Genomic DNA, 22240 nt, shown 5'->3' on the forward strand with positions numbered 1-22240 from the left:
TTCCCAGACATGCAAATTCGACACATATTTTAATAGGTAATTTTTAAGCCTGCCAATTTTCTTATGAAAACCTTTAGCCCAACAGAGGTTGCATTCCACTAACCTTTACTCAGAGTTGAAGTGACTGACCATGACTAACTTAGTCCCATTCATTTCAATGGGTTTACTCAGAGCAAAAGTGAGCTGCCCATCACCCCTTGTTCCTGATATCTACTTTTTTGTTATTGGTAATTTTAAGGTAGATTTTATATTAGATTGCCTGGAGGATTGGTTAATTTAGCCATGTGGAAACCCTGTTAAATATGATAAATAAATGGGGACATTGTGTGCCTAGAAAAGTTTGTGCATTTGGACGAAGGTCTGAAGAGGGAAATGCTAGGTCTTTTGGCAACCTCTCTCCTCCGTGCCACAATGAGCCCAACTAGTTTCTCTTCCTCCTCCAGGCGGGTGGGGGAACCATACTCATTTCAAGGAGCATGTCACCTAGTGAGAAACCTTCTGGGGGCTGGTGTGGGCAGATTATCCCAGATTCTCATCCTCTCCACAGTGCACACATAAAGACAGAAGCTGTTACGCCTACAAGTCTTGAATACGTAACAGCTAGATGCCAGAACTCTGTCAATTTGAACAGATCTATGCTCCCCAAATAAGTTCTGGACCACTTCTGTAAAGAGGACATCCATGATGCGTGCTACGAGAAGGCAGGTGTTGGTTTCTGTTTTAGGGTGCAGCAATGTTCCGCTCGCTCAGAGGTACAAATGCCTTGCATTTCTGGACTAATTAAGGACCAGGAGAGACAGGGGGTGTAGTGGTTTGATCTGGGAGACCGGGCTTCAAATCTCCACTCTGCCATGAAGCTCACTGGGTGACCTTGGGCCAGCCACTCTCTCTCAGCCTAGCCCACCTCACAGGGCTGATGTGAGGATGAAATGGAGAACTCTGTGTGCCACCTTGAGCTCCTCAGAAGAAAGGTAGGGTATAAATGCAGGGCTTTTTCTCAGCCAGAACTCACTTGTACTCAGTTCTGGCACCTCTCAGGTGGGCACCATTGCCCTTATAAGAGAACAAGGCAGGTGTTCATGGTGAGTTTTTCTAGAAAAATAGCACTGTATAAATGTAATAACTATAACAAATAAAGGAACCTAGAACCAGCATCCTAGTGTTTAGAAGAAGAAGAAGAAGAAGAAGACGAAGAAGAAGAAGAAGAAGGAGTGGTGTTTGGATTTGATATCCCGCTTTATCACTACCCGAAGGAATCTCAAAGCGGCTAACAATCTCCTTTCCCTTCCTCCCCCACAACAAACACTCTGTGAGGTGAGTGGGGCTGAGAGACTTTAGAGAAGTGTGACTAGCCCAAGGTCACCCAGCAGCTGCATGTGGAGGAGCAGAGACGCGAACCCAGTTCCCCAGATTACGAGTCTACCGCTCTTAACCACTACACCACACTGGCAAGGAACCTGAGGGCCACGTTCAGCCCAAGGGCCACATTCTCTTCTTTTACAAGGGATGGGTTATATGCCAGTGTGAATGCTTGAGGTAGCGAAATGTCTCGTTCCCACTCCCTGCCTGTAACTTGCCTTTCCAACTTTGGTCTCAGAAAGTCCTTTTCTGTGTGAGAGGAGAGAGCCTTTTGGCAACAGTGCAGAAAAACTTTCCTGCCGCTGTCGTCTTTGCCAGGCTTCTCCTTTCTGTGCCCTCTTAGACGTGTCTTTCTCCTGAATGTAACTAACACACTGATGAATTATGAAGAGTTCGACACACCACGCCAATGAATAATGCAGGAACCCTGTTGGCCTTGTGTCAGGGAGACCAGGTTCTGCATCACACTCCCGACTAGCCTGGCGTCAGGTAGCTTTGGCTGAGACTGGAGATGAAAAGGGAGACCGAGGCAAGGAGGCACAAGGGAGCAGGAAGGAGTTGGCCCACAGGGAGGGTGGCTCTGAAAGTGGTCATATGTGTTCCCTCCACTTTTCTTATGGTAGCTCCAGAATTGAGAGATGCTATCGGAAAGGACGTGGGTGGCGCTGTGGGTTAAACCACAGAGCCTAGGGCTTGCTGATCAGAAGGTCGGCGGTTTGAATCCCCGCGACGGGGTGAGCTCCCATTGTTCAGTCCCTGCTCCTGCCAACCTAGCAGTTCAAAAGCAAGTACGGTAGATAAATAGGTACCGCTACAGCGGGAAGGTACACAGCGTTTCTGTGAGCTGCTCTTGTTCACCAGAAGCAGCTTAGTCATGCTGGCCACATGACCCGGAAGCTGTACGCCGGCTCCCTCGGCCAGTAAAGCGAGATGAGCACCGCAACCCCAGAGTCGTCTGCGACTGGACCTAATGGTCAGGGGTCCCTTTACCTTTACCTTTACCAGAAAGGCACCTCCCTCCTAATGATTATTCTCAGAACAAGATTTTAAATTGGCCTTTCGGAGAACAACACACTATCAATTTATTCTGGTTTTCTGCTGTCAATGTTTTTTTGTTTTTTTGTTTTTTTGTTTAAACCACCCCATCCTTCTATGGAGCTCATACAGGTTTTACCAGCCCAGCCTGATTAAAGACATTTAAGTGGATTAACTGAGTGCTAGCTGATCCACTGCTTCATCAATTTGCATACAAATGTGACAAATTGGAACATAGGGAGAAAGTATAATAAATTTTCAGTTGGTCGGCAGGGCCAGCCCGATACATTTTACAGCAGAGCAGTAAGTGGTGCCCATAAAGGCACTCCTGAACATGCTCAGAGTTGGCTTTAAAGTACGCATGGGAAACTTTTGGCCCTCCCGCTGTTGCTGGACTACAACTCCCATCAGCCCCTGAAACCCAAAGAAGTGGTAGGTACTTAAGGGGTTTATTCACATGTTGGTCCCCACAGTTTCTTTTTCTTCTTCTGGGTGCATTTATCCATGTTGAATTGTTTCTGCTTTGCGATCTTATGCATGTTAGAAGGCACAGGAGGAACAGTGCCTGCCAACCCCACAGCATCTACTGCCTGAGGCAGAGACCTCACTTTGCCTAATGGTTGCACTGGTACCGTCATGTAGATGCCCCTGAGCAGAGTGCCCCCCAAAATGGCCAATGTCTAACCTCCTTGCAAAGAAAGCAGATGAATGCTCAATAGGCAGGTTGTCTGGAAGGAGCCAGCAACTCTGCCTTTTCCCCTTGGCATGCTGCAGTCTGGATTGTGTTAGGTACAGGTTGGTTACTAACCACTTTAGGGTTGCAACCTGGCTTCCTCCAGCTGACGACCCCTTTCACCTCCATACTTCTATGAATCTGCTCTCCGCGCTGGCAAGTTCATACACTTCTTTCCCTCCTTCCCTCCCAAGCAAGAAAGGGCACATTTAATTAAAATACGGTTGGCTGTGCCCTAAGGTTAATTACTCACAATTTCCAAACTAAATAAACCCTACAGGGCAGGCACAGCAGATTATAAACTTTTTTGAGATCACATCGAGAACTTTCCCCTCTCAAATAAATATGTCTCTCAGTGCAACTTTAAAAATGATAGGTTATTATAATCACCTCCGCTGGCTTTATTTGGATATGTATATATTTTATCAGTGAGTAAATTTGATTATTGCATTAAGAATAACGAGAATTTGAAACATGAGCTAAAAATGGAATATTAATGTGCTTTTAAACAGTTGGGGTGGGGAGAAGCTGGATCGGGGCTGTAACATAGCAGGGGTTGGTCTCTAATGCCTTGCCCTCACCGTGGTCCCAGCTGGAATTCAAACCTCCATGCCAGCTATTCACCAATGGGAGCTTTCCTTGTACTGCAAATAGTAGGCAGAAGGTGGGGGCAAATTATTAAAACTCCCCACCCCCATCTTATTCCCCTCCCCCTCTAGCTATTTATTTAGAAGAAGGGCTATAGCTCAGCAGCAGGGCATCTGCTTAGTAACCAGAAGGTCCCAGGTTCAATTCCTGGCATCTCCAGGTAGGCTTGGGTGAGGTTACAAGCCTGAAACCGGGAGAGCTGCTGCCAGTCAGTGTAGACAATACTGACCTAGATGGTCTGACTCAGGATAAGGTAGCTTCCTTTGAAAGTGACAACAATACAAGTGTGCATGCACACGAAAGCTCATACCTATGACAAACTTAGTTGGTCTCTAAGGTGCTACTGGAAGGATTTTTTTATTTTGTTTTGAACAATACAAGGGTAACGTATGTGTCAAATATCATAGTGTTTCACACTACCCCAGTCTCCCGAGTGGTGCAGGATTCCAGGCGATTGCCCAGTATTTGCTTTCTTTGGAATGAGGCACAACGGAGACAGTGGTGTCTTTAAGATATATGGTTTATTTACACCTATATACAACCTGAACCTATGATGGAGGGGCTCACAGCATTAACACCCCAGAAGGTATTTATTTTCCCATAGTCACAGCCTTGGATTCCAGCAGAAATCAGGCACAGCTCTCACTCTCAGGCATCCGCTTGCTTCTAGCCCAGCTCTTGCACACATAATGTTTGCTTCTTGCCCTTCTCGCTACCAGCTGAGTGAGGGAGAGACCCCACCCCCTTGCCCCCTGTCTCAAAGCCACTTCCTCTCTGGAGTGCCAACTTGGCCCTGCAACTGTGGGTGCCATGCAGCGTGCATGGCCCTGGCACTGAAATCTGTGGGTGCCCGGACCCTTCATGGGAAATTTTCTGTGTGCTCGGGCCCCCAGGGCCCCAGGGAGTTGGCACCTATGCTTCCTTTGTTACCATACTGACCCACACTTAGGGGATAAACTCACCAAGAAGTTGGCCTGGCTATCCCAGCAACTGAATCCTCTGTTTAGATTTTAGCCCTTGCTGGATCCAGGAATTAGAAGGGTCTCAGGCATACGTTCTAATCCCCTCCAAACCATAGCTGCCAAGTTTTCCCTTTTCTCGCGATGAAGCCTATTCAGCATAAGGGAAAATCCCTGTAAAAAAGGGATAACTTGGCAGCTATGCTCCAAACAACAACAACACCCCACCCCACAACCATATCTATTTTGGCTTTAAGACTCAGAAGTGTACAGTATATGCTTCAGCAAACTGAATTGTATCCAGAGGAAGTTAGTTGTTCTTCAGTTCCATTGAATTCAGTATAACTTAAGTTAGTTATTACTAATGCACCACGTGGATCTGAGGCTACACCCAGCCCACCTTAGTGAAAGTATGCTTTACAAATTCTGAAGGAAGCATGGGAACACGTCATTCTGGATTCGCAATACAGAAAATCAGCAGAGGCTACATCATGTGCCCTTGTCTATTACAATCCTTTGTTTTGAAATTTATTTTTGAATGAAATCCTTTGAGTGGTGGGAGGAAGAAGCCTAGCAGGAAGGGAGGACTGGCAGGATTGGCACCAGAGGTAGGCATCTTTGGGCAGTTGCTGAGGCCCATACCACTGTTGACCCCCAGAAAGCTAAAAAGGTAAATGTCCCCTGGACGGTTAAGTCCAGTCAAAGGCGACTATGGGGTGTGGTGCTCATCTCACTTTCAAGCCAAGAGAGTTGGCGTTTGTCTGCAGACAGCTTTCTGGCCAGCGTGACTAAACCGCTTCTGGCCCAATGGAAGCCAGAGCGCACGGAAACACTGTTTACCTTCACGCTGCAGCGGTGCCTAGTTATCTACTTGCACTGACATGCTTTCGAACTGCTAGGTTGGCAGGAGCTGGGACGGAACAATGGGAGCTCACTCCGTCGCGGGGATTCGAACAGCCGACCCTCTTATCGGCAAGTCCAAGAGGCTCAGTGGTTTAGACCACAGCACCACCCCCATCCTTGCTGTCACTCCCTGTTCTCTCTCCGAGCATGCGAGTAGAGACAAGATTATTATATGAGGATTGGAGGTGGGTTTTTTGCCAGAGCCAAGCCTGAACCTATTCCCCCGGCACCCCCAACTTTGCTGACTTTGTAGGGGCAAATATAAGATGCTTTGGAAGACTGACGTGGCTTTTGCTCTCCTTGGTATACCTTTGCAGTTGGCAAGGTGGTCCAGTTCAAAATTGCAAAATTATGGAACATACTGGCAATTTTGTCTGGCATTTGCCCGGCCAGGCTTCATGGCATCTCATCAAGAATCTGCCTTCCTGCTGGCACTCCCTCAGAAGGGGAATTAAAAGCTCTTGATATAGCAACTCTTGATTGCAACGTGTGCAGCAGCTGTAATTGCTCTCCAAAAGTTCAGGGTGTGAGCTCTCGAAAAAGGGGATGGGTGAGTGACCTACTCTCTGGAAGCAAACAGGACAAGGATGTCTGAGGAGCCAGCTCATGCTCCTATCCAATCTGCTGAGAGCCACTAGATCCCTTTGCCCCACACAAGTGGTGGTCTCCCTGAGCTTTTGTTTTCGTTTGTGTAGGGATGGACAGATCTATCAATTTTGTTTTCTCTGTTGCTTATTTCCCCCCCCCCCCAGTCTTAAAAAATGCCCTGCATTTCTGCATCAGTTTGTGGTGAAGTCCTCATGAGCAAATTGTTGTTGTTGTTGTTTAGTCGTTTAGTTGTGTCCGACTCTTCGTGACCCCATGGACCATAGCACGCCAGGCACTCCTGTCTTCCACTGCCTCCCGCAGTTTGGTCAAACTCATGTTCATAGCTTCGAGAACACTGTCCAACCATCTCGTCCTCTGTTGTCCCCTTCTCCTAGTGCCCTCAATCTTTCCCAACATCAGGGTCTTTTCCAAGGATTCTTCTCTTCTCATGAGGTGGCCAAAGTATTGGAGCCTCAGCTTCATGACCTGTCCTTCCAGTGAGCACCCAGGGCTGATTTCCTTCAGAATGGATAGCTTTGATCTTCTTGCAGTCCATGGGACTCTCAAGAGTCTCCTCCAGCACCATAATTCAAAAGCATCAATTGCCTTCTTTATGGTCCAGCTCTCACTTCCATACATCACTACTGGGAAAACCATAGCTTTAACTATACGGACCTTTGTAGGCAAGGTGATGTCTCTGCTTTTTAAGATGCTGTCTAGGTTTGTCATTGCTTTTCTCTGGTTGAGAAAAATATGAATGCAAATTTGTCCTAATACACACATTCTATATCCTGTTTGGTCTTATATTGTCAGACCAAACCGCCATTCTGGGAAGATGCTTTCTTTTGTCCTTTGCTGTGTTTATTGAAGAAACTAACTGGTAATAATTCCCTTTTGTTTGATCTGCTCATTTATGGCCACAGGGGAGGAAGCCAATTCCCCGAAGCCTGACAGATATTCACATTTTGGCAACCAATTTCCCATAGCAGGATGGATTTATATGTGTTATTTTTTTGCAGATCTATGAATTTTAATGCATCCTTTCCCATATCACACACAAATTCGCACACATTATTTGGCTGGAGAATTGCATCACAAGATTTCAAGGTGCAGAGTGCAAAGGACACCTGTTTCAGCTCGCATATGAGGCTCATCCCCACTTGTTTGTCTTGTACTTTCTAGGCACCGGTTTGAGAGGTTTTTCTTTCATCCTGCCACTTTCCCCAGGTAAACTCATTCATTACTTTCGAATCGGAAGAAATGCCGATCCCAATGGACATTTGTTCCGATTCAGCAGTAGACAGTGGGTTTTCCAGGGGAATGAGGCAGGACAAAAGAAAAACATCTCATTCTATACAATTCTATACAAAATCTCAAAGTAGCTGTCTTATTACAAAAGAATTTCAGAAATAGACTGGAAAGAGAAGTTGCTGAACTGCATCTTATCACCAAACTTAAAACCATGGAGAAACCTGGTCTGAATAAAGACATTGGATTCTTAACTCATTATACGTGATAAAGCTATCTTTAGCCATCACACCCCTTGCTTTGGTCTCTAAGGTGCTACTGGAAGAAAAAAAATTAGCTTGCTTTTTCCTGTAGACCAATTGGAGTCGTAAACAGTTGTAAAATTTTCCTGTAAGACCAACTGCAGCCGTAAGCAGTCGGGTTTGCACACCTATCAGCCAATCACCGATTCCCACCACCCTTCTGAGTAATACCCCTCCCCACCCTCTCATTAGATATAAGGGTCTGGTGACTTGTGTTTCCGTGTATCTGAAGAAGTGTGCATGCACACGAAAGCTCATACCAATGACAAACTTAGTTGGTCTCTAAGGTGCTACTGGTAGGATTTTTTTTTATTTTGTTTCGACTACGCCAGACCAACACAGCTACCTACCTGTATCTCAAACTTTTACCTAGAAAGCATGGGACAAATGGAAGTGTGGGTGATCCTTTTGTTTCAGAAAGTGTGAATTTTCATCAAATCCGAACTGAATTTCTTTCCCATCCATACCTCTGTGCAAATTAGCTTTGCTGCACTTCTCTTCCTGATCTGCTGATAAATGCCAGCAGTCGTGATCATGAACAGCATTCTCTATTGTTTTTCTCCTTGAAAACACATAAACTCTGCGTCTCCATTGTTCTAACCCTCTGAGGGCCTCAATTAAATGGATTAAATTAAATGGGATTAAATGGTTCCAGTGGTATAGCGGTCCGGTGTCAGAGACCCATTACTATTTCTGCAGCATGGTCCCTGTCACCTAGAGCTGCCCAATCAACATGAAAGGGGAGCAACTGTAAGCTCCAAAATGAAGTGTTTAGGAACACTGGAAACACAAGGTGCTTCAGTTTTAAGAGAACGGCGTGCAAGTTCTTTTCCACACAATGGAACTTTGTGGAAAACGCAATTTAGGACAATCCAGAAGATGATTTTGGAGCACTCCAGTTTTCTGTAGCTGCACAGCTAGCTGAAAGGCAACACATGAAGATCTGATCGTTGCAATACACCCCTAATTATTGTTGCTATAATATAATTATAAGATTGTATAATCTTAGATGGGGCATGACACTTCTGACCCTGCACTTCTAAATTTGGCACTACCCACTGATTGGAACCAGGACCTGCTGGGCAGGCCCCATCCCTGGTTCTTGTACCAGTCTTTAGCGCCAGAAGGCCTGAAGCGATAATAAAGTACAGAATAAACATGAAGGTGAAGTTGGCACAGCATTTAATGCAGTTTTAGCCTCTAATCTTCCTGGATCCCATGACCTTTGGTGGTGCATTGATTTGAGTGAATGATATTTTGACCCTTGTTTTCTCACAAGGGATTCCAAAGCACCTGCAATAAATATAGCAGCAATAAAACATCTGCTTTAAGTGAATGTTCTGTAACTCTATATGGTCTCAATATGTCTTTTAAAACTTAAGTGTGGCTCTTCCTTCAGTGTTGCTGCTTCCAGCTTCATTTCTTGCTATTTTGGGTGCCTTTGGAGAGGCTCCCATAGGCAGTTGTGGACAGAACGACCTGTTGGTTAAGATGGGTGGGCTGCAGGCTGGTGAGGGAGAATTAGGGCAGCTGTCGGGCCATCTCTCGCCTTCCACCTGGACTCATGGGCAATTGGAATGGCAGCCGTTCCTCCTGGCTAGAACTCAGCACTTTGCTCACCTTCCTTCCTGAGAAATCTTCAGCAGCCCAGACCACAAAGGTGGAAGGATGGTCCCAGAGAATGCATGATGCTTTGTAGCACCATGGTTAATCCAGATCTGGACTACAGGGCCAGCCCTACCATTAGGGAAAGTGCAGTGGTTGCTTCAGGCAGCGGATGGTGGGGGGTGGCATCAGGGAGCAGTACGAAGGCGTCAGAGAGGTCCAGCTTCAAGGAAGGAGAGCCCACAACCTCCCGAGGAAGACAGCTCCATTGTCGAACAGCTCTTCCTGTCAGAAAGTTCTTCCTGATGTTAAATCAGAATCTCCTTTCTTATAACTTGAAGCCATTTGTTCGCCCCTACCCTCCAGAGCAGGAGAAAACAAGATATTTGAAGACGGCTATCGTATCTCCTCTCAGTTTCCTCTTTTCCAGGCTAAACAACCCAGTTCCTTCACCCGTTCCTTGTAAGGCTTGGTTTCCAGGCCCTTGATCTGGAATCAGACAGAAGGCCTTTTCAGTAATTGCACGCGTCCTGTGGAATGCCCTCCCAGTAGACGTCATAAAGTTAACATCTGAAGGCAGCTCTGTTTCAGTTAGCTCTAAGTGGTTGTTGTTGTTGTTTTTCCTGTATTTTTGTTGGAAGCTGCCCAGCGTGGCTGGGACAACCCAGTCAGATATTCTGGGTATAAGAAATAGATGACAACGATGATCTCTCTGGAGTAATACTATGGCAGCCCCCTGGTTGTTCAAGCATGGTTTGAAGAAGTTTTCCTTAAGAAATGCTCTCATCCTCTCAGACTGCAACAAATACCTATTGTGTTAGAGGATGGATATCAGAATAAAAATAATTTGTATTTGTGGGGAAGGACACTCTGCAGTTTCTGCTTAATTGTATTATAACTGAACATGTTTAGAATGCTTTGCTCCCTGGGCTGTTAAAAGGGCAAGTTTGAAATGGTCAGACTTGTAAAAACAAAACACCCCACTAGGCTTGTTTGCTTTCAGATAATGAAGAGGTTACTCAAAAAGTGGCCATCTTTGTATTCCCACCAGCTAAAAATGGGACAAAATGTGTAGACATGTTTTCTACTGCCATTTGGATCAACACGTACTCTGTGCCATATGCTTTCACAATTTTTGTCACAAGAGATTTACTTTTGTATGAACCTTATGAAAAGTTATGAAAAGTTTTCCCAGGGTTGTTCTGTACATTTTGTTTTAACATCACATTTTGAACCCATATGCAATTTGTTATGGCTTGTGACTGAAACAAATGAATTAAGGTTAATGTGGTAGGTTTGTGATTCGACTACAGGATGTGCTGAGCCAACGCTAATTAAACTGGTACGCATGTAAGGTTGCCAGCTTCCGCCCCCTTGCTTGGCTCTTGTGCCTTTAGGCAACTGGAAAAACAGGCAGAAATGCAACAGGTCAAGTTTCCCCTTCATCTCCAACTGCACTTACACTGTAATTGCATCTCTATGGTGGAAAAAACTGATCCTGTTGAACTTTTGTCATACCCTTCTGTACAAGGCACAGGAACTCTGCTAAAATAAAAAGGATACTGATCCAACAGTGGGGAGTGGGGTGCAATTTGATACAGTTCGTATTTAACTGCAAATTTCCCTAACTCACACTTTTTGTAACGACATGCAAACTGGAACACACTCACCCTTTGAAATTTTCACTTTTCCAAGTTTTGCAGTACAACTCTCCAACCAAGTAATGTGTACAAAATGCATATGCTAGTGGAAAGTGTGGCTGTAATGGTGAAAATAATGCATTATTGTATTTGTCAAAATTGTGTGTATTAGGAAACATTGCCTACAAAACATACTGACGAATTTTCATGAAGACTTTTAAAAATGCATTCGCAAGCTGATGTGGAAATGTGAAGAACTGAATTTAAGACTAGGAAATAGAAATGGAAGGAAACTGCAAATAATGGGGTTCATGTGGATGGGAAAGTCGTACCCTCTAACGCGGGGGATCTTTGTTTTCCTCCAGATCACCAGGCTTCAGCGGGTGTGTTGGGACCCACCACTGGGTCTCAGCTTGACCTGAGGTGGGTCCTCACTTTGGCATGGGATATATAGGTCTGATGTGGGAAAGAGACATCACACGCTCAAATTTTTGTATTTCACGTTGGTGCCCTTAGCATAGGAAGCAGGTTCCAAGGTCTAATCCTTCATAATCCCTGACAATAAGTAAGCCTTTGCAACTGCCAGAAATGGCACAACACAACCTCATCCAGGGAAGATTTAGCAGATTCTTCCTTCCTTCTTGGGTACTCTGCTGTAGAATTGCCAGCATGTGCAAACACTGAGTGTTTGTGTGGGTGGTTTGCACTCGAGGACATATTTGGGGTTGCATTCTCTCCGCCAATGCTTCCCGTAAAGTCCCGGTTATTAAAGCATAATGAGGAGGCTTAGGTTGATGGTGCCCTGTGGTTTTGGGGTTCTGCCTTTTGTTTTAAACAGGTGGCCCTGGAATTTCCTCTTGTTGTCAAGTGCTGGTTTTTAAAGAGAAGCAGGGAAGGGAAAGAAAGCCACAGTGCTTGTTATTGTCTGGAATAGTAGGCAAAGATGCAAAGGGCATAGGGAAGGGACATATTTAAATGTTTAGTTCCGAGTTTTAAATGGCTGTAACCCGCCCTGGGACTGCATTCACTCATCTTTCTTTCTTTCTTTCTTTCTTTCTTTCTTTCTTTCTTTCTTTCTTTCTTTCTTTCTTTCTCTCTCTCTCTCTCTCTCTCTCTCTCTCTCTCTCTCTCTCTCTCTCTCGTCACACACACACACACACACACACAGAGAGAGAGAGAGAGAGAGAGAGAGAGTTTAAGACAACAATAGTGCATTTCCGTTGGTTTAAAGGAAGGTAGCGGGAGCTTGGTTTCCAACAGAAAGGGAGCCTCTTCCTCTTCCTTCGCCTCGTCTTGGGGGTGTCTCCCCTGTCCTCCCTCCTCACTGTGGGACAGTCGCTTGGCTCAGTTTTCTCTCCCGAGTTTAGCAGGGACACAGGTGAGATCTCCCCACCCACACCCCGTGCCTTCTCCCTTAGCAATTTTTTCTCCCCCACCCCAATCTCTCCATGGGGCAAGGGGAGTGGTGTCAAGGCTGTCCGCCATTGGGATGCTGTTCCATTGGGAACAGGATCTCTTTCCCAATTTGCTCCAGCGGGGCTCTTCTTCTGTTCTTGGGTAGAAGGGGTGGAGAGTAGGCCTGAATGCAATGGCCCAGGACCACCAGAAAATCACTCGCATCATGCAAATCAGAAGGGGTGAATCAGGAATTTATTAACCCCCTTAAGACAAATGCAGATCTGGGAACAGGGAGGTTCTCCAATGCAGGATGCAGTTCAGTATTGGGGCCACCAAGTCCCAAACAGATCGGTGCTGATTATTATTATTATTATTATTTGAATTTATAGTCCAAACTTTGTCTTAAATTCATCCCCAGCGGCAGTTTAAGAAGACAGCTTAAGGACATAAAATGGCCTGGATGAGGCCCATCTAGTCCAGCATCCTGTTCTCACAGTGGGAAGCCCCCAAGCAGATCGCAAGTGCAAGAGCTCTCGGGACTCCTGTGGTTTCCAGTAACAGGTAATTGCTTCTCCCAAAGAGAGAAGGGAACTGTAGTTTGCTAAGGGTGTGCTGGGGATTGCAGATTGTAAGCTATAGTTCCCAGGATTCTTTTTTGGGGGGTGCTTTAAATGTATGGCCACTCAGTAGCACATACTGACTTTCAGAGCTGTTCCCTGCCTTAGAATCATAGCAGCGTAGAGTTGGAAGGGACCCAGTGCGGTCATATAGTCCAACCCCACTGTGATGCAGGAATAGCAGCAAAGAATATCTCTTTGTTTACCTCCTGTTGCTTTGATGTTCCAAGGCAGTTGGTGCTGTGGCGTTGCCCAGAGTTTCCTGTTGCTGGATTGGCCTTGGGTTTAAAGCATGGGTAGGCAAACTATGGCCTGGGCGGCCAAACTATGGCCAGATCCAGCCCAATCACCGCAGATGGTCCAGGAATCAGCGTGTTTTGATATGAGTAGCATGTGTGCTTTTATTTAAAATGCATCCTTCCTAATACCAGCACTTTCCCACTTGCTGATAATGGAACAGGTCACACCTGCACCAAGCAGATGACCGTGATAGGGAATGTTGTATATTCTGAAGTCTCAAACTAATTAAAAACAAAAAGTCAAATATCACATGTCAGAGAGAGAGAGAGAGAGAGAGAGAGAGAGAGAGAGAGAGAGAGAGAGAGAGAGAGAGAGAGATTTCTTAATTAAAAATCAGATGACCAGCCACCTAATTTTATATATGATGACTTCCTTGTCGTATGCAAAGCGCACATATAGTACATTGTCAACCTGTTCATCACCACACTTGGAACCTCCTCTTGAGTGCCTATCTGTCTTGTCCTCAACCAGGTATCTCTTGTGCTACAGGGTGTGTCCAATTGCCACCTTTGGGTAACCCATCTTTCTCACCCACTTCTCCCCTCCTCTGTGGGGAGGGGCCCATAATTGAAGTAGTACATCTCTGGAAAGAAGCAACTCCCAGAGGATTCGGCAACAACGCAGGGCGACTCTGGTACAGAAGGTAAGAATGGGGAGCCATTCTTCTGGAGTGGCAGGAGAATCTCTAGGATTTGCAGGATGTGTGTGTGTGTTGCTAATTCCTCCTCCTCTGTTGTATGTCATAATGTGATCTCCTGGCCTGTGCCTCTCTTCAGTCCCCGGCTTTCAGCTTGTGGCACAATGGGGTCTAGAAGCTTGCACAGCCTGGCTGCATGTGTGTTGTGGGTGGGTATATTATGCTGCTGCCCTTGGGTAAGTGTAGGGCCAGACTGGAGGACCTTTTGGTGCATTCCAAATGCTTTTCTCTGACTAGAAGCCATACAAGACTGTAGAAGAGGGATGGGACGCCTGTGTCCCTCCAGCCATCGTCTGACTCCAACTCCCACCATCCCCAGTAAGTGTGATTAATGGTTGGGGATTACGACAGTTAAAGTCCAGCAACATCTCTGGAGGTTTGCAGGTTCCCCATTCTTAGTGTAGATCAGGCACCCCTAAACTTCGGCCCTCCAGATGTTTTGGACTACAATTCCCATCATCCCTGACCACTGGTTCTGTTAACTAGGGATCATGGGAGTTGCAGGCCAAAACGTCTGGAGGGCCACAGTTTGGGGATGCCTGGTGTAGATCAAGGAAGAGGTTGCTCTTGTGAGACGCCATCTTCAGCTCCAGCCAAGCCTTGATTCTCTCTGTATCTCCTCCCTCCGCCTTCCTTCTGGAGGGAAGCGCCTGGAACCTGGATAATGCCATCAATTAACAATGTCAGAGTAAAATACTATACAGAGTGAAATACTGTGCTCAGGGTCCCTTCCTATGGTTGTGTACTCAATGTGCTCTCAATATTTTATACTGGGGACTCAGCTCTAAAGCTATTTATATATGTTGTATGTGCAATATAACGTTGTGCCACCAAGATGGCAACGTGGAGTCCTGTTTATCCCTGCTTCAATTTACAACGCTTTAAACCGAAAAGCATCTTTGATGTGTATAGATCCAGCCTTGGTATCTTCTGATACGTTGTTTAATTGCTGTAGGTCACTTTGGGAACCAATCATGGCTGAAAAGCAGGGGTAATCTAGTAACAATTATAATAATAATATAGCAGCTCTGTGATCCCCTGATCAGCCAGGAGCACCCAGGCTGATCACTCAACAAGGATCCTACCCAAACTTCCCCTCAGGCCGCTCCAAGTTGCATAAGGGCATATGAAAATATTACGTGAATGCCTTTTGTTCCCTTTAACCTTCCGCGTTCAAAATTTGACGTTGTGAAATTTGAAGTTAATTGCTGTTCAGCTAATTAGCACATAGGAGATCCAGGTGATAAGTAAATGGATGAGAGACTTCATGCATCGACGTGGGCTGGTGTTAATCTAAGACCATTGTTCTGCCTTAGACCATTGTTCTGCTGGTGCATAGTTGGGCACCAGAGTTCTGAAAATTTCAAGTGGAGGCAGACAAGGCAGAGGAGGATTTGGGATGGCACGACTGTTGCAGTTGCACTGGGTGCTAGTGCTGCAACAGTGATGTAGAACGGAGCATGAGAGGTGGGTGGGGTGGGGTGGAGAGGGTCCTGAATTTTAGTGTCACACAGGGCGCCGCTGAAATTCGAGAAGCCAAAGTCCACCACTGGACAGTGCTCCCCCTCCACTATTGGAGATGTGCCTCTGCCTACCAGCCACTAGGAATCACACATGGGGAGGGAGAGGTCCTGGTGCATTTCTGGGCTTCCCAGACGCATCTGGTTGGCCATTGTGAGAACAAGATGCTGGACCAGATGGGCCTTGGGCCTCATCCAGTAGGGCTGCTCTTATGTTCTCATGCTAAATGGTGACACTGATCACATAGCCGAGGAAAATGACTGTGAACGGGGCTGGAGCATGTACTGCTTTGGTGCTGAGGGTTGGACAAGGCTGAGTGGGAGAAGTCTTTTTCCTAACATGCCCTCTCTGCACAGGTAGCAATCATGGCTCCCACGCTGAAACCAATCACACATCTATTGATGTTGCTGCTCTTGGGAGGATCCTATGTTAGCTGTGAAGGTAAGCCTCTGCGGCAAAGTGAAATGATAAATTCTGGAGCGCAGAATTCCCCGGGAAGAAGGATTTGATGGTTAAACCGCTCTGAGAATTGTAGCTCAGAATAAGGAGCCTCCTAGCGACTCTCATTATGCATAACCAACCATAGCTCCCAGAATTCTTTGGGGGAGGCCATTACTGAATTCTCCCAGAATTCTTTGGGGGAAGTGATATCAGAGTACAGTGGTACCTCTACTTACGAATAACTCTACTTACGAATGTTTCTACTTACGAACTGAACTCCGTCCGCCATCTTGGATGCAGTTTAGATAGGATTTTTCCTACTTATGAATTTTTAGATAGGGTTGCTTCGACTTACGAATTTTTTCTCCCAATGCATTCCTATGGGATTCGACTTACAATTTTTTTTGACTTACGAATGTGCGTTCGGAACGCATTAAATTCGTAAGTAGAGGTACCCTGTTTCTCATATTTTAAGACATACCCATAAAATAAGCCATAGCAGGATTTTTAAGCATTCAAGGAATATAAGACATACCCCAAAAATAAGACATAGTGATAGGCACAGCAGCAATGCCGGCCGCGGCAGGAGGAGAAGGAAAAAAATAAGACATCCCTTGAAAATAAGCCATAGTGTGTTTTTTTGAGGAAAAAATAAATATAAGACATGTCTTATAATATGAGAAACACGGTACCACTGTACTTTAAATGTATGGTGCGGATGTGTTGTTAACTGGTCTCTGGTTGGAGACTCAGGGTTCACAGAGTCCAAGGCTCATTTCTTTGGCTCATCATGAGGCCAGAGTTTCGGATTAGTTTCGTGGAAGAAAGTGTTGCATCAGTCCTTGGGGATTTACTGGGTTCTGCAATCTTATCATCTCATGTTAAACCAGAGAAAGGACAGGAAACCGATGGATTTTGACCTATGCTTTCTCCCTTCTCCCCAACATACTCATTTTTCCACACATTTTTTGGCTGGAGAATTGCATTACAAAATTCGGAGAGGTGTGAATGTAGAAAGCTAATTGTGTTTCAGCTCACTATTATGGAAAATGCAAGTGTGTGTGTGTGTGTGTGTGTGTGTGTGTGTGTGTGTGTGTCAGATTAAAATACTAACCAAACTAATTTCTCCCCCATCCTCCTCTCTCTCTGTGTGTAGAACAGGAAAAGTGGAGGTATGAAATGGCTGTAATGGGGGCCAGAAAGATGGGTGGCGCTGGGCTGCTCTCACTTCATGCAGTGGCATCAATAGACAGCCCCAGTCTTCTCTTGCCTTATGGATGGAAATAAGGCAGAAAGATGTGTGTGCAATATTCTCAAGTCTCTAATACTGTATAAAACAAACTTTCTGCCCTCCTTGTTTGAAGTGCAGGGGTCATTCAGTTTGTAGCTTAAGGGTCAATTATATTAATGTTAAAGTCAACTAGCTAAGAGGGTGCTGGGTGGAGGTGTTGCTTAGTAACCAAGCAGAGTTGCAATATTTTCACTGAGGTAGCACATGCTCTGATTGGCTGTGCAGTTCAGAGGGAGTTTTCCGCTCTGTGTACCTGATTGAATGTCTTCCTGCTAAGTATAAGGCTTATACCGATCTGAGAAAGACAAGACCTCTGTTGTTGTTCAGTAAGTATTATCGGGTTTCTTTTCTCTACAGACTCCCATCTGCTAACACTTCTCTCTTTCTCCTGCAGAGAAATGGTGTTATGACAAGCCAATCTGTGGTAAGCAAAACAGCATTACTTGGTTTCATCCACAAGCTCAGTACCTCCCAGTGTAAGAAGTAAAGACTATTTCTCTCCAGTAGTGCAGTTCGATCGCTGAGGCACAGAAAGGGTAGCAGGCTTCTCTAATGGGGCTTCAAGCTCTCATGCCCACAGAGCAGCCTGTTTAATCTGCTAGGCAGGAAGCTGGGCTGAGCCAAATTCAGCCTGAAAGAGGCCTCAGCACAAACTAGGCCACCAATCCAATCATGCCAGTTTGAAGTTCCCAATTGGTTCCTGGTTCCCTATTGGCAGTTCCAAGTTTTCCATATTGAAGTGGGACAAACGGGTAGGAATTTCAGCAGTTGTTCAATCCAAATTAGTGTTTAGGCCAGGAATGGGGAACTTCCAGCCCATTGGCCAATCCTTCCTGGCCAGAAGCTCCAGTTTGACCCGCAAAGCCACCTTCCCATCTGCCCACCAGCTGACATCACTTGAGAGGGCGGGGTTAAATCCTGCATGGGTGGGAGGACACCTTCTCAGGAGGGCGGGGTTAAATCCTGTTCCAGCAGCGAAGAGGTGTGCACAACCAGAGAAGCAGGATTTGACCCCTTGCTTGTCAGCTGACAAGTGGGGGGGGGGTCAAACCCTGCTCAGTTTGGCAGGATTCCAGAAACTCCTGCTAGGACGAAGGAAGAAAATGTTTTTGTTTTAGTGACACCTGAGGTTAAAACAAGTTCCCCAGCCCTTTCTTAGGGTGATACCCTTCCCCATTCCCAATTCCCAGAAAAGTGAATTCTTCCCCATCCTTTGCAACTTCAGTCCACAATTATGGTCGGAGTGAGGATCCTGGTTGCAGTGGGCGACTGGGTGTTCAGGATCAGGCCGTGACTCCCAGATTAATCAATATAGTGCTTGTGTGTATATGGTACTGGAAGGCCGACAGTCACCCTTTCTGCTTTGATAAGCTGTCCTGCCCAAAGGGAAGGCAATACTCAATTTTGCCTTGGGTTCCTCCTCTTCCTCGCTGGCTCCACACCTGCTTCTGCCTCCCTCTCCCTAGGCCCCGCTACATGGAAACACTTGGGCCAGTGCAACGACAAGAAGCAGTCTCCCATCAACATTGTCACCAAGTATACACAGCCTGATTCCTGTCTGGGTCCCTTGACATTGTCCGGATATGAGGACCGTTGGAGGCCGCGAGAACTTTTGAACAAAGGGGATTACCGTAAGTATAGGCGACTTGATCAACGGTGGGCGATGTAGAAGGCATTGGGAGAGGTCTTGAAATTGGGACTCTGACTGCAGGCGCGTTAATCTGTGTGTCTCCATGGAAGCTGCTGGCTTCACAGCTATGCTTCAACACAGTGGAGAGACCCAGATAGCGGCATTGTACCTACCAGCTCAGCAGGGTTGGGCGACGCTATAGGACAGACTTTCCCCAAGCTGGTGCCCTGTTGCTAGACGACAGCTTCCATCATCCCTGACTATTGGCCAAGTTGTCGGGCTGATGGGAGTTGTGATCCCAGACATCTGGAGGGTGGTGGATTGGAAGGTTGCTGCCACCGGTTAAATGGGCTCCGCCAAGTCTTTTAAAGCAACGATAAGATGAAAACGGATTTAAAAATGCATGGCAGAATTCAACATATCTGAGTTGACTTGTCTAAACGGGGAAAAGGTTTTAGCATTCTCCAAAATGTGTACAGCAAGTGTGGGGGCTGCCACACTAAAATATAGATTCCTCACAAGTGAAGAATGGGTGCCATGCAGCTCCTAGTAACATGGCCAGTGCTGCACATTGAAGGGGTTGAGTGAGAATATATTGGGTAAGGAAAATCTCATAGGTAAACTGGCCCCAGGGAGAGAGAAGTTGACATGTACTCTGTCTATGATGTACAGAGGTTCCTGTCTCTCTTCTTTATAGCCTGCCATCAGTTAAAGGGCAGCGAACAACTGGTGTTATTAAACCGCCTATACATAGTCTAAGATGCAGATAAAACCATTTGCCAAGAAGAGGAGTTTGGCCCTGCAGTACTTCATAGGATCACTGCATCAGCAAATGCACAACTACAAATTCAGGAGGCTTGAAAAATAAGCTTTGATGGTTTCCTAAATCGAAAGACGTCACAGAGCTACTTAAGCCATTGCAGAACTGGACTGTCCTATCAACATAGAGCAAAACCAAGCCGGGAGGGGGGGGGAAGAAGCAGCTGAGCAAGGAAAGTGGTGGATGGGGGAAAGGATAAGCTCACTTGTCCCCCACCCTACCCACCACTTCTTCCCTCTAAATTGTACCCTTCCAAGATTAATTTTAGGCAGTAAAATTAAGTACAGGGGAACACCTGGCCAGGGGCCAAATTTGGCCTGTCAGCTCCCTGCCCATTTGGTCCGCAAGGCCGTTTTCTCCCAATCACACCCACCTGCCATGCCCCTGATGTCTACCTGTCCCACAACTGACATATGACTGGATTGGCTGTTTGGGGGAGGGGGATAATTCTTTTACATCCCTAAATCCTACAGAAAGGACTGAACCCCATGCCTATCAGCTGATGCACTTGGAGTTCAATCCTGCTTGTTTGCTTACCTGAATCCTGCACGGTTACTATCTCCCCTCCCCCACCCCCGCAGGCAAACTTTGACAGGTGTGTGGTATCACCCACTTGTCAATCACCAGATGTCATTATGATGGCAGAATCGGCCGATGGAGTGGTGGAGATAGAAAGATCTCGATTGCTGGGCTAGAAAGTTCCCCTGCCCCTGATTTTAGATATACAGTGGGGAACTTATTAAAGGTCACAATCCATCATACTTTTGCTGCGTGAGAATACTCGTGTGTAGGCACCTCGTTAGCAGCTTTCGTCCATTTAGCAGAGTTTCTGGAAGCAGTGGTCAGCAATTGAAGTTACACTTTGAGATGAAACGCTCACAGACACTGTAAAACTGAGTCAAGTGATTTATTGCTTGGCTGGTCATAAATGCATTACGGTAGCACTATTTACAATCATTATAGCATTAGCTGTAAAAGCATACTTAAGTTTCAGTCCCTCTTTCTCTTTAGGAACAACCTAGGCAGACACAATCTATTGGCAGTCATGACATAGCAGTTTGCAGACAGCATTTGTTGGTCAGTCGTCTGCAAAAAGCAAAAATGAAAGTTCTCCTTTGATCTGCACTTCCAGCTGAAGCTGCTCATGCTCAGAGTGCCACTCCCACTTATATACGACTGTTCTGAAGTCTTCTCCCTGTTTCTGGATGAATGACTCCCTGAAAGACCTGCCTTCCCAAACATCACATGCATACACACAATACATTTAATGTGCATTTAAAGTGCATTTGATCCTTCTAGAAGAATCCTGGGAACTGTAGCTTAACTTTTACAGAACTACAATTCCAAACTACAATTTATTACTGCATTGCAGGGGGTTGGACTAGAAGGCCCTTTGGGTTCCTTCCAACTCTACAATTCTTTGATTCTTTGAATTCCCAGCATCCTTTGCAAACTATAGCTTCCAGGATTCTCGGAGAGTGGAAATGTGTTTTAAATGTATACTGTATAGTACACACACAGCAACCTAGTTTGATCTTTTCTGAGTACACAGTTCTGACTATGTGAGCCATCTCTTAACACTTCAGCATTTTGCCTCGCTGGCGGTGGGAATGCTGGAAACGTTATTATTCTTTTTTTAAAATAAAGGAGTCATCACAACTCAACACTTGCTTTGTTTCTTGGATCCATTGCAGCTGAGGTTGAGATGAAGGAAGGAGCCACCGTTTCCAGCCCCAGCCTCCCGGCCAAGTACCACCTGAAGTCCTTCCACTTCCACTTCGGCACCAACCACCATGCAGGCTCAGAACATGCCATTAATGGCCAGCACCACTCAATGGAGGTGAGCCATCTGGGAGAACAGGGGAAGCAGCAATGAGTTGTTGTTGTTGTTGTTGTTGTTGTTGTTGTTGTTCAGTCGTTTAGTCGTGACCCCATGGACCATAGCACACCAGGCACTCCTGTCTTGCACTGCCTCCCGCAGTTTGGTCAAACTCATGTTCGTAGCTTCGAGAACACTGTCCAACCACCTCGTCCTCTGTCGTCCCCTTCTCCTTGTGCCCTCCATCTTTCCCAACATCAGGGTCTTTTCCAGGGAGTTTTCTCTTCTCATGAGGTGGCCAAAGTATTGGAGCCTCAGCTTCACGATCTGTCCTTCCAGTGAGCACCCAGGGCTGATTTCCTTCAGAATGGATAGGTTTGATCTTCTTGCAGTCCATGGGACTCTCAGGAGTCTCCTCCACCACCATAATTCAAAAGCAGCAATGAGAGTGAGCAACAAATGGGCAGACTAGGGTAGCCAACCTGGTGGTGCCCTGTGGACATTTGTGGACTACAACTCCCATCAACCTCAACAGTTGACCATGCTGGCTGGGGCTGATGGGAGCTGCAGTCCCCAACAGCTGAGGATTTTAGCCCAAATATTATTGTTCTGTTGCCCTGGACCTATAATGTCGTTTTCCGCTCTCTGGTGTTCAGGCTGTCCTCTTTTCTTAAGATCTTGGCTAC

The 22240-nt window shown here is 46.1% G+C and overlaps 1 protein-coding gene across 6 annotated transcripts in view; it reads left to right on the forward strand.

Moving 5' to 3' along the window:
- LOC118094676 (carbonic anhydrase 4) overlaps positions 1 to 22240 on the forward strand; it is a 39789-nt gene that overhangs the window by 12192 nt on the left and 5357 nt on the right. For 2 of the 6 annotated variants that reach the window (XM_060281696.1, XM_060281695.1), the window contains 5 exons: positions 13807 to 13978; positions 15910 to 15994; positions 17680 to 17709; positions 18752 to 18916; positions 21430 to 21575. In XM_060281696.1, the coding sequence (XP_060137679.1) occupies positions 15919 to 15994; positions 17680 to 17709; positions 18752 to 18916; positions 21430 to 21575 (417 nt within the window). In that variant the 5' untranslated portion in view covers positions 13807 to 13978; positions 15910 to 15918. Of the gene's footprint in view, positions 1 to 12836; positions 12980 to 13806; positions 13979 to 15129; positions 15500 to 15909; positions 15995 to 17679; positions 17710 to 18751; positions 18917 to 21429; positions 21576 to 22240 lie in introns of those variants that run through there. The other 4 variants (XM_060281697.1, XM_060281698.1, XM_035135273.2 and 1 more) reach the window with 4 other exon arrangements.

The sequence above is a fragment of the Zootoca vivipara genome, chromosome 13 (assembly GCF_963506605.1).
Source record: "Zootoca vivipara chromosome 13, rZooViv1.1, whole genome shotgun sequence".
Classification (NCBI taxonomy): domain Eukaryota; kingdom Metazoa; phylum Chordata; class Lepidosauria; order Squamata; family Lacertidae; genus Zootoca; species Zootoca vivipara.